Here is a 13588-nt window from a genome sequence, read left to right as displayed (position 1 = left end):
CTTGCTGCTATTTGGAACATTTTATTAGAGGCCATATTGAACCAATTTAGAAAAAATTATTACACGTTTTCTTTTTTTCCTCCAAAGTGGTAAAAAATAACTTATTTTGTTAGTCCACTTTATATATATAAAGTGGACTAACAAAATAAGTTATACATACATGATTTTTATATTATTTATGGTGTGAAGAAAAGCAACATTTTCTATCTCCAGGAACAACATGGACACAAGAATTAGTCTGGTTGATAGCAAATGATCTTGACTATGATACAGCTACCAAAATTCCTCTGGTCGACAGATTTCCTTTCCTTGAGTGAGTGAGTTACTAACAATAAGTTCAGTACACTAAAAATATTTTACACCACAGTCTATTTACAATATTTATCTCCAGTAATTATTTAAGGTGACTTAACTATTATCACTTTCACTTATTTAATATATACATGCAATGTAAGTAGAACAGAATTGTAAACACCATAGAAAGTCTTCTGGTAACTTCACAATGACACACTAAAAACTGATTTTTTTTTCTGCAGATTTAGCGTATTTGTGCATGATGAAGTAAAGAAGGAGCTTCTTAATCAGTCTGAAGGTAATCCAGAAAAACAGGCCCTAATAGAAAAACTCAGTAAGCCGGGATATGAAGTCCTTAGTGAAATGCCATCACCTCGCTTCATCAAAACACATTTTCCATTTAGTCTCTTGCCACAAAATCTTTTAGAAGAAGGATGCAAGGTAAACACATGTATATAGGAATAAACTTGTGAATTGTCTACTGAAATGTCTGCTAGATAAAAATCCACAAATTTCTTCTGATAAGTACTAAGCACTGTTGTTATTTTGGTTACATTAGTTTTTGCCAGCATTTGTACATTTTTTTAATTAGATAACAGCCGTTAAAGACCACACTAGGTGACAATTACCCATTAATGGAGGTCGTCTTTGTAGCCCAAAATCTTTGCAGTCTTTCTCTCACTTATGCCTATTATCTTGATCTTCATCCTTTTCATTACTTGGATGGCAGTGTGTCTTTTCCCACTGTGTCATTGACTGTGCATTCCTCATGCATATCTTACTGTATAGATCAGACTGTTCTCTCCAGAGATCCAAATGAAGGACTATATCTGGAACATTTTGCTTCAAACTCAGTCATAACTATGATGATAATACTAAGGATATACATATGGATCTTTAATGGAGTGGTTTCCCCTTGCCTTCTTCGTTTTATGCCATTGACCAACTATAGTTTTATCCACCTTTAGAGGTAATTTCTTACTTAAGGGACAAGAGACCCTCTCATCAACCCTCCTGAGAGGCCATTGGCACCTGTTACAGAAGGACTCCTTCTTCCAGGACTCATTCAGTCCTTGCATCTATTAGCTACCTAAGGATAACAGTCTGTATATTCAAATGTTTCCTCCTCTCTACCACAAGGAAGTGGATGACAGGAGTACACATTCATTGAGTCTGTGAGCACAATGGCATTTCATAAACTCTCCAGTACTTTTAGAGAGGAACAGCATACTGAATCTAATTGAAGGACAGTTTTCATTCATTTTGGAATAAATGTTGGTGAGCATGAGAGGTGTGTGCATGAGAATTTTTCTACTGGAGGAGTGCATCTTCGTGATACCACTAGAAAAATATTATAACGTAACATACAATATAAACAAAAAAGGAAAGTCTTTGACAATGTTATTACTATGTGCTAAGTACATGCTTTTAAGGTGAGTCTGCTGCTTAATGAATGCTACTTGAGGTTTCATTATTTAATGCTTTTATTTCACTCATAGTTCCATCTGGGTTTGTCTGATATACATATTCATACAGTCATCTGTAGCCATTGACCTTCTGTAAAAATATGTGGGTGGTTCTTAAGAGTGTACCTGAATGATGGTTTCAGCTGGTGGTGTGAAGTATTCATTGAATTTTTTGAGAGCCAGTTCTGAGTCTGTCACATTGTCTCCAACAAATAATAAAGATATATTCTTTTTTATGCGGTACACCACAACTTGCTAGTTTGATAACCTTTCACATACCCCTCATTTTATTTGATTATTACCTTATTTGATCATCACTGAACATAACTTTTACATGTCTGACAATTCTTGTAACGAGCAATGCAGTTCATCTGATCAGGTGGTCCAGGCAAGAATTTGCATGCTGTTGTCATCTGGAACCAACATGCTGAGCATGTTTACCATCCTATTGTCATTGACCAATTCTTGTGAAGCTGTCATTTATTGACCACAATGCAACCTTGCTACACATGTCATGTTTTCAATGCCATGCTGGCATTTTTACAATGTTTATTTATCTGAAACAATGTTAGAAACAACAGACCACTTTTTCAGCAAGCCAAATACATTTGTAATGGACTCAACAGTTCCATACTCAGCACATTGTTCCTTATCTGTCCACAGAACAACACATTAAATCATTACCTTTATTGCCCTCTGACAGTGCCAGATGAAAATATGCTCAACTACAGTTGCATAAAGAAAATTCATGAAATAATTTCTTTTTGTGTGCTATAAACTTGTTGTATCAAACATTAAGTGTTAGGGAAACTTCCAATGTGATATATTTTGTTGGAAATTATGGGAGATAAACTAGCAGACTGAAGCTATGAGGTAGTCATGGGAGAAATGCTCGGTAACTCAGCCAGCAAGAGAATTCTCTATAAAAGGCAAGGATTTCGGAAAGTTTCATAATAATATACACACCACTGTAGAGTGGAAAATACATTATATTTTCATGATCTTTAATTCTAATCATCATTAAATCATAACTTTAAAATTTCCAGTCTATACACTATTCTGAACTGCACTGCAGTCTCTTAGCTTTTGGAATTGGAAAAAATTAGGATATCCTCCTTATTCCTTGATAAAATATGATGGAGTGTATGAAGTTGCTCTGAACATTTTGTTTGATAGAGGGAATTATATTAAGCACATAATTATGACGTTTTAACTAAGTAAAAATACTTGACCACTTTTTCAGGTGATCTATGTTGCAAGAAATCCAAAAGATGTTGCTGTATCCTTTTACCATCTAAACAGACTCTTCCGTACACAAGGATATCGAGGGGATTTTAAAAAGTACTGGGACTACTTTGAAAAAAATCTCCGTAAGTATATCTGCATGAGTCCTTGTTCAAATATTCACACCACTTCTAGTGAAAGGTATGAACTTAATGATCCCTCTGCAAAAACTAAGAATTATTTGTCGAAACAAATATGAAATAAATGAACAAGCTCAGTAAGAGGATTTCTTTCTCAATGAAACTGCCATTTTATTTGAAAATATCAATTGTCAACAAAACTAATTTGTTTGCACAGTAGATAATAAAATGTAATTCTGAATTTCTAAAGAGGATGTGAACTTTTCTAGATCCATGGACACCTTATTGGACACATGTCACTGAAGGATGGAAGAGAAGGGAACACCCGAATTTGCTGTTTTTGTTTTATGAGGAAATGAATAAGGTAAAAATAAAATTTTTGAAATTTATTCTACTGAAATGCAAATAAATGTATTCAAAATAACAATTTTATAGTGTTTTGTGTTAGTTAAATTGCTTCATGAAGATTAATATGCAGTAAAATCTAATGTAAAATATGTAGCACAAAACAAAGTGAAACAACTCACCTCAAAGGAGAAGCACAAAATGTTAAGCCAATGACACTACAATGTGCTTTACAGCCAATTTATCTTCCACATTAAACAGAACATGAGGAATGGACACTACTCATAATTTTAGTACAAGCTTGTGTCCTCTGCTGAAGATGAAGCACTGAGTGTGATGGGTATAAGAACAATACCCACACTAACTTAAATTTCTTTACCGACTCTCACAAAATGTTATGTATCCTGTTGAAGCATCCTGGATCAAATATTTGACTGTATTTAGTATAAAATCTTACTTGGGAAACTGGAATGTTATGGCATTAATGAAACCTTTCATGTATGGATGAATTATTTCCAATTATGTTGACCCTACAATGAAAGTGATGCCTTTTTTGCAATTCCCTGTTGTCTGATGGAGTTATCTTGTGGGACATTGCAGCCAAAGTACTTAATCTTTTTGTTCTGCAAAAATGAGCTGTATTAACATTGTTTACAGTAGGTAACAGTGCTGGTACATATTTTCTTTGGAAATTATTAGAATATTTTGGACACTACCAGAAAGTTTTGTCTAGCCAGAGAGTCTTCAAAATTTTGTCTGAAACTTTTGTTCCTCCATAAACTTCCATTTTCTGTAGCAACTGACTGGGTTTCATATCACCAGTTACCAATTCACTAATTACATTCTTAATTTGATGTTCACTTTCCTTAAAAGTCATTAACAGTTTTTCTTTATGTTGTTTCATATATTTATTTATTAGCCATTCAGCATGTTTACCATGCAATTGGCTTAGTCAAAATACATTTTACATATTTCATATAAGTACAGTTGTTACTAATTTTTACATTATACATTATGCATACATATACATACATCTTTTTAGCAGTTAGCAATTTGCACATTTTACTCACATCATCATTTTTACATATACATAAATACATATAAATACATAAACTTCTTACTAATCAGACAATTTCAGCAATAATCATTATACAGTTTACGTTCAAGAATTAATTATATGGTTTTACACATTTAGTTAATGATAGTTACATTATTTCATTGTTTATACATTCCTTTCAAATTACTTCCAAGATATTCTTCAGTTGAGTAATATGCTTTATTTTTGAGCCATGTGTCTAATACCTCCTTAAATTTAAAGTGGGTGAGGGTTTTGACGGATTGTGGCAGTTTATTATATAACTTTACACTTAGGTGTTTGTGACTGTTGTGTGTCAGTAACAGCCTAGAATACAGTATACGAAGCATGCAGCTGTTTTGAGTGCTGTGCAAATGTGAATTCATTCTCTGTGTAAATTGTTGTACATTTTCTTTTACATGTATTAAGCAGTTATACATATAGAGACTTGGGAGTGTCATTATGTTTAATATACTGAAGTACTCCTTACAGCTTTCTCTTGGACCTAATCCTTGTAAACATCTAATTGCTTTTTTTTGCCATTTGAATACAGTTTGTGCCTGGTGAATTACCCCATAACAGAATCCCATATTGTAGCTGTGACTGAAAGAATGCATAGTAGCAAAGCATCAATAAACTTTTACTGACAGAATATCTTAGTTTATACAGCAGGAATATTATGCGTGCAAGTTTGCCTGTCAGATAGCTTATATGCTCATCCCATGAGAGCCTTTGGTCTATTTTTAGTCCCAGTAGTTTGACACTGTGATTCTCTGCTTTCCATACCTTCAGATTAAAATAAATTTCCTCTGTTTTTGTGTTGTTTATAATTAACTCATTAGCAATACACCACACCCTACATTTTTCGAAAAGTTCATAATTTTTGTTTACCACCTCTTGCATACCCCCACCTGTGGAGATCATGGTCATATCATCAGCATATAAAACATATTTGCAAGCTATATAGTTTGGGAAGTTATTAACATAGATAATAAAGAGGAAGGGTCCAAGAACGGAGCCCTGTGGATTCCTCTCTTAATTTTCATTAGATCTGACCTTTCACTGTTCACACACACTGACTGTTGCCTGTTATTTAAGTATGGCTTAATCAAAATTAAGTGGTTTGTCTGCAATACCACAATATTCTAATTTTTTTTAACAAGTATCTCATGTGATACTGAATCAAATACTTTGCTTTAGTCTATGATTGTTGCACAGGTGGTCAGTTTCCTTTCAAAAGCATTGTGGATTTCAGTTAGCAGGCTTTCAATAGCTTTTATGGTTGACTGATTAGTTCTAAATCCAAACTGGCTGTCATTAAGTAATGTATTGCTCTCAAAATACATGTAAATCTGTGTGTGTGAGCAGCTCTCTATGATTTTGGCGAGTATAGGGACAATTGATATTAGTCTATAGTTATCTGGCATTTCTCACCCTTTTTGTAGATGGGGAGTGTAACTGTAATTTAAGGCAGTCAGGGAAAATGCCATCATCAAGAATTTTATTTGCAAGTAGAGTAGAGGAGTTCTAATTTCCTTAATTATAGCCTTTATTACAAAGTTACTGAATCCATACAAGTCTTCTGTTCTACAGTTGTTCAACCTGTTTACAGTGTTATTTATATCTGTAACAGTTATTCTACTCCAGTTAAATCTTTTATCTATTTTATTCTGTGATTGTGAAAGAAAAGCTTCTGCATCAGTTAAATCATCACTTTTTGGTACCTGGGCATTTACTGAATTTATGGTGTTTGTTGAGAGTGTTGCAATTAATTGGGTTACTGATTTCTTCTTTCCCCATGTTTATCTCACTTTTAACTATGTTCCAGGCACCTTGTTTTTAGAATATAAAATATACTCCTCATTTGCTTTCGTTTTTGGTGCTTTAATTTCAGATTTGTATATTTTTCTTAAGTTTATATATCTATTCTTGTTTTCTTGATTGCCTTCAATTTTGTCCTTCAGCATGAGTTGAAGATTCTAATTTTATTGAGGTGCAGGGTGTACCACTTTTTTGTGTGTTGTGGTTTATGCATATTGCAACAGTTACATCTCTTGGTAATAAGAGGGCAGTTACTCTCTATTGTATTTTTTATATTGGATCTGAATGCAAAAAGCTTTCATTTATATATTTGTCAATGGTTAGTAATCTAGCCATTCTATTCTACTCAGTTCACTTCTCATTACTTCTGTGTTCTCTTCCTTGAGAGCTCTATATGTAGTTAGCATCCTGGTATCATCAAGAGTTAGATTTCCAATTTTGAGCAATATGCCATCATGGTCAGATAGTCTTAATTTGATGGTATCCCATTCTACTTGATTCCCACACACATTGCTAATTATATTGTCATGGCATGCCTCCATTCTGGTTGGTTTTTATTTAAGCAGTAGTAATTCATTGATCTTAAGATACTTAGGATGTATACCACAGTTTTTATCTTTACTCTTACATCTATATTAATGTCTCCTGTGATAAATGTTTTATTCTGCTTGTATTTGGTAGTCAGTAAGATTAATTCATAGAGTTTTTCTGTGAATATCTCCTCATGAGAATCTGGTGATCAGTAAACTGTTGCAATTAATGTAGCTAATGAATATTTGTTGCTTTTGTCACTGTTCACGAGATCCCATATATTTTCAACAAATTTGGACTTTATTAGAAAGTAATTGAATTTATTGTTTTATTATTAGATGTGCATCATTTAGCAGTCATGTTTGGACAGACTGCATCAAGATTACATACACACATACGATTTATTTACAATTTTCATATATATTCAGACAAATATTCATTATATATACAGGGTGTTCTAAAAAAAGGTGTCGAATATTTTGAAAGCTTGTAGTACTCATCAAAACATGGGTCCATAAATGCATACTTCCTGTGATAAACAGATGTTTACAGGAGGTGTTCAATGTGGAGTTCATTCATGGCAATGCACCCTTCTGTCGTCTCTCATAAGGAATGGTGCACCCTTTGAAGTACACCCGGTTGCTGTTGTACTAGCTGTCACACATCAAAGATGTGACCCTGTAGTGTCTGCACAGAGTGGATTAGCATAGTGTAGACTAATTTCTTCAAGTGTTCCCATAACCAAAAGTCTAGGATCTCCAGGTCTGGGGAACAAGCAGGCCAAGGTGTGGGGGCTCCCTCAACAATCCAGTGGCCCTGAAATATTAGGGTCAGATGTTTGCGCACATTGTGACAGAAGTGTGCTGGTGGATCATCATGCATTAACCACGTTTTTATTCATTGCTGCAATGGCACAGCCTCCAGCAAGGTAGGATATACATTAATGAGTCCATATAATGTGCCCTAGTTAACCTTGCTCATAGCATATGGCCCTATTAATCTGTCACCAGGTACACCTGATTGAGAATCAGTGTTGATGCCCTCTTTTCTGAATTCCTTGTGGATTTATATCTGCCCATGAATTCTGGTTATGGAAATTCACAACACCATCTCTTGTGAACCCTGCTTCATCAGTAAACAAAATCTAGGGTGTGAAGAGTGGATCTGTCGCCCCCTTCTGCAATTGACATAACCACCATCTGTGATGATGATCCTGTGGCCTTAATGCCTGAATGCACTATAGATGATATGGGTACAGCAATTCTTCATGAAGTACCTCTCAGATAAGAAAGTGAGACACGCCTTCTGCTCCTGCTAATCATCACACACTGGTCCCAAGGGTTTCTTCCATTGAATGTAGCACATGCTTCTCCATGTCAGGCATGCAGACTGCCTCGGGCCTTCCACAGTCAGGCTTCTGAGCAAGAAGGGTACCTGTGTCAGTCAGACACTGGAAAAGTCTGTCGAACAACTTATTACTTGAAACTTCCTGGCAGATTAAAACTGTATGCCCGACCGAGACTCGAACTCGGGACCTTTGCCTTTCGTGGGCAAGTGCTCTACCACATGAGCTACCGAAGCACGACTCACGCCCGGTACTCACAGCTTTACTTCTGCCAGTATCTCGTCTTCTACCTACCAAACTTTACAGAAGCTCTCCTGCGAACCTTGTAAAGCCGTGAAAGGCAAAGGTCCCGAGTTCGAGTCTCGGTCGGGCACACAGTTTTAATCTGCCAGGAAGTTTCATATCAGCGCACACTCCGCTGCAGAGTGAAAATCTCATTCTGGAAACTTATTACTTATCAGAGGGCACTCTGCACTGTGGATATTTTTCATTGTAGAGGGTACAGGCACATAGGCTATATCCATTTGCTAAACCGTATTGAATATTGTATCCACCATTTCACTTGTTGAGTAGTAGACTTCGAATGCTAAAAAAAATGTAAATCCATTTGCTAAACCATATTGAATATTGAATCCACCATTTCACTTGTTGAGTAGTAGACTTCCAGTGCTAAAAAAAATGTAAATGTACTACACCCATTGTACATAAAAAACAGAGCTATAACAGTAAATACATAAGTGAATCACATTTGGAAGAAGGCAAAATATCATGATACATACCCAGGATTGACAGTGCTGTACAATAAGGCACACAAACATGACGAAAATCAATGTAGCCTACAACATGACTTGAACCAGACAACTAACTGCAGACCACATAATGGTACGGAGAGTACTGTGAGTAATACTGCCAACACATTTGATGGAGCATCAATGCAATGACTGTGCTAAATTTTGCAACCAAGCATTGCACAGCCCTTCCTATAAACACATTTTTATCTCAGAAAGTATGCTTTTGGCCATTGGACTTATTTTTCTTGTTTCAATGAGTACTACCACCTCTCCAAGCATTCCAAAGTATTAGACAGTTTTGTCTGAACATCCTATACATATCCTGGTGACAGGGATTGCACTTCTCAGGGCAATGAGTTAAACATTTTTAAAGCAACCACTGTGAAACCATCTGTTGTTCCATAGAGTCAACATCTAGGTGTATCAATGTTCCTCTTGTTGGGGGTGTCATGATTATGTATATCTTGTCTTATGCTGGAGACCCTTTGGTTTTCTTTTACACTGATGAGGTATAAAAACACATGCTAGCTGAAGGTTTTCATTACTCCTGACCAGGTGAATATAGGCTTGCAGTGCTCCAGTCTTGCTTGATGCAATGATTCTGACAGCATTCTTTTATAGCTTTAATACTTCCTTGTAACCTTCAATGTGTCTCCGTAACAGTAGACCACAATTTTTAAGACCATGAAACAGTGCATAATACTCTGTTATAAGGTATGAGTCAGTTAATACACCTTGTAGTCTCCTCAGAAGGTATATTGTATGGGACGGCTTGGAGCATGCACATGCACATGCACACACACACACACACACACACACACACACACACACACACACACACACACACACGGGACATTCATTGATAGCTCGCTGTCAATCATGAGTCCCAGCAGTTTGACAGCCCCCATATTATCATGGTATCCAATGTTGCTAAGACTGTGTAACGGATGTGTTTTTTCTTCAATCATTTTCATTTTATTTTCAATGAACCATTCTTTGACATTTTCAAAGAACATATTTGTAGTTTGCAGAGCTTGTGCAGCATGTTTTCCTTTCACAAAAGGAGTGGTATCATCAGCAAACTGTGGTTGTTACAAACCAGATCATTAATGTAAATAAGGAACAGGAGAGGCCCTATGGTGAACCCCTGGGGTACATCATGCTCCAGTTTTTGTTCTTGGGAGATTTCACCAAGAAAAGATACTACTTGCTATCAGTTTTGAAGATAGGATTGGAGAGTAGCCACCACAACAACTCCAATACTGTAATACTTTAATAAGCAATATCTTGTACAAGATGCAGTCAAATGCCTTCTGAGGTCACAGAGTGTCAGTGCCAGACTTTGCCTGTCTTCAAACCCTTGCCTTAACTCCCTAATTACATCCATTTGATTTCTCTTATGAAAACCATGTTGTTGTCCTGAAAGAATTTATTGTATTTGAAGTAATTTTTGTAGCTATTGTTTCATTACAGACTGCATAACTTTAGCTAGGATGGGGATTATGGAAATTGTAATGAAACTGGACGCTTCACATGGATCACCTTTTTTGTAGACTGGTACTGTCCATGCCAGGTTCAGGAATTCTGGGAAGACACCAAAGGAAAAACATTTGTTGATTACTATGGCTAGTGGTTGAGCAAGCTCTGGAATAATTTCCTTCAGGAGTGTGTGGCATATGCCATAGATACCTGCTCGCTTTGAGTATTTATATGTATTCACTATTTTTACAATGTTCTTAGGGTGCGCTTACTTCCAATTTTTAAGCAACACCTTACATTTTTATACGAGCTGTGGGATCTAAGCCTGAGTCTGGAATTTACTTTACAATATTTCTTACTATCCTTATGAAGCACTGTTTGAAGTACTGATTTACGGCATGCTCATTTATCAGAGTCCAAGCTGCTTTACATGGATTACGAGCCTCTTGAACAAACTTGTCATAATATTTCTTCTTTGCATCCTCCACTCCCTTTCTTTAAAACCTCTTGGCTCTTAAGTAGTTACCATGAAGCAGGTCTTTAGCTGGAAGTTCTAAAGCTGTCTTCATGCAGTCCCTGAACATTAATACAATGCCTTTTATTTATCTAGCTCAGGTGTATACCATATCTTCCCTATAATAGCTTTTTCCTTCCTTGTAATTTACCTGCAGGATAATTTTTGAGGACTTCTGGGAATATGTCATCAAATTTTGTTTTCAAGGTTTGGAACACATTCAAATGAAGCACTGGCCCCACTGCATTTTCCTGCTGCCATTTCACACCAGACAGTGCTACTTTACTATCATTTAATGTCTATTCTTTAATAACCCTCCTACTGAATGTGTAGCTTGAATGAAATGTACTTGGGTGCAATTTACTCTTATTCTTCATGCTGAGTTCCATTATTAAAGCACTGTGGTCTGTGCGAATAAAAATAGAAAATGACCAAAAACTAATGCAAGAACCACGGGAAGTAGGGGGTTTTGGTTGGGGCAAACTAAAAATATGACAATACCAATAACAGCACCACTTCAAAACAAAAATTAACCCAAAAATCAAGTGCCCAACATTTTCAACAACTGACAGCCAAAAAAAGCAAAACAATTCATACTGAAAATTTCACTTAACATAGGTCAAACGAGGAGTGCAGTACCAGTAACCCAAACACAACCCAAAAACTTTGTCTCACAAATTTTGCTTGACCTATATAGCTCAAACAAAGCCCTCTATACCAAACTAATCACAGGCAACTTGGAAATCCAATATCACAAATTCTTATTGACCTACATTGTTCAGGTGTATACTGTGGTACCAGCTACCAATACACATTTCGAAAACCACAAATTTTACCTCACCTATAAAGATGAAATAGAGCCCACAATATCAAAACCATACCACTCATATTGTCAAATTGTGATCCAAACCTTCACTTAACACAGCTAGATAAAATGAAGCCCTGAGTACAAGAAAACAAAATTGATTCCCATAACTAACAAATACATGACCCAACTAATGACAGTAAAACAATCTTGACATTCAATATTGCAGTGCCTGTGCTATTCCAAATTATGATGCAAAGTTGCTTCGGGTATGCATGCATGTTCAAAGGAACAGGCACTGTGGGGACAACAACCGTCATGAAATACATTAAATGCATTCACATCTGCGGGTATGGGCAACCATCAGCTGTAGAGTGGAAAGATGACAGTGAATATTTGTGCCAGACAGGGTCTCGAACTCTTATTTCCCGCTTATTGCAAGCAGTAACCTCACTGTTTGGGTAACCATGCATAACTCACGGCCAGCCCGAACTACCATATGTCGCCAAACATGTGTCTACAACCTGTACTCATACATCCATTATGTATATACCCATACAGGTGAGACATTTTACTTTAAAGTCACCTGCCTGGTGTCAGCGAATAAATACAATGTTGCAGTGCCTGTGTTATTCGAATTTATGATGCAAAGTTTCTTTGGACATGATGCATGTCCGAAGGAACATGCACTGCAGTGACATCGGTGGAGAAATATGATGTTGAAGTGTCTTTGCTATTCTGAATTACAATGTCTCTGCAGTGGCTGTTCCTTTGGACATGCATGCATGATCAAAGAAACTTCGCATCATAATTTCGAATAACACAGGCACTGCAACATCGTATTTATGCACTGACACTGGGCAAGCGTCTTTAAAGTAAAATATCTCACCTGTACGGGAATATACATAATGGAAGTATGAGAACAGGTTGCAGACACATAGTTGGAGACATACGGAAGTTTGGGTGTGACTGTGAGTTGTGCGCGGATAGCATAATTGTAAGGTGACTGCTTGCGATAAGCAAGAAATCTGGGTTCGAAACCCAATCCGACACAAATTTTCACTTTTGACTTTCCATTCGACAGCTGATGGTTGTCCATATTCACCATTGTGATTACATTTAAAGAATATCCACATTACCTATCAACCAAAAACCAATACAATTACCAAAAATGAATACTAAAAACCCCAAAATTAAAAACAAAGAACATGCATCATCATCTTTTTCTGTATACAAACACAACTACAAACATAAACACACATATCTCATTTCCTCAAGGCACACACATTATATGTAAACAGTCCAAGTAATTGTAAGAAGGAGTGAGAATTTGACAATGGGCAACATATCTTTGCCCATAGCCACATACAATGACCTCCTAGTAAATTTATTTGTCATATCCATAACTGACAGAAAAGAAAAGTAATATTAAATCTCCAGTCATAAGAAATGCAGAGCACTAAAGGTAAGACTGCAATGAACAGAACTGCACTGCAGCAGAGCTGCATGACATGAAAAGACTAAGTATAGTTTATAGGTAGCCATATGAGGCAGAATGCAATACGGGGCAGTGAAACTGTGCGGAAAAGTTGACCAACTGACCAACTATGCCATGCCATGCAGCGTCACATAGTTCTGTTGTTGCTAGTGCAGTATAGCAAGAGTCACAACACCACACGTCATATAAGTCATAGCTATTTTCACACACGAAACGAAATTTTGTTTACCAACATGGCATTAGGCGAGGAAAAGTTAATT

The 13588-nt window shown here is 36.3% G+C and overlaps 1 protein-coding gene across 1 annotated transcript in view; it reads left to right on the top strand.

Moving 5' to 3' along the window:
* Nucleotides 1-13588, top strand: part of LOC126168751 (sulfotransferase 1C4) — a 28020-nt gene that overhangs the window by 538 nt on the left and 13894 nt on the right. The window contains exons 2-5 of the mRNA XM_049920627.1: nucleotides 214-313; nucleotides 537-735; nucleotides 3004-3130; nucleotides 3394-3488. Of these exons, the coding sequence (XP_049776584.1) occupies nucleotides 214-313; nucleotides 537-735; nucleotides 3004-3130; nucleotides 3394-3488 (521 nt within the window). The remainder of the gene's footprint in view (nucleotides 1-213; nucleotides 314-536; nucleotides 736-3003; nucleotides 3131-3393; nucleotides 3489-13588) is intronic.

Source organism: Schistocerca cancellata, chromosome 1 (assembly GCF_023864275.1).
Source record: "Schistocerca cancellata isolate TAMUIC-IGC-003103 chromosome 1, iqSchCanc2.1, whole genome shotgun sequence".
Classification (NCBI taxonomy): Eukaryota; Metazoa; Arthropoda; class Insecta; order Orthoptera; family Acrididae; genus Schistocerca; species Schistocerca cancellata.
Note: the sequence above shows the minus strand (reverse complement) of the source record. Positions and strands in the feature narration are given on the sequence as shown.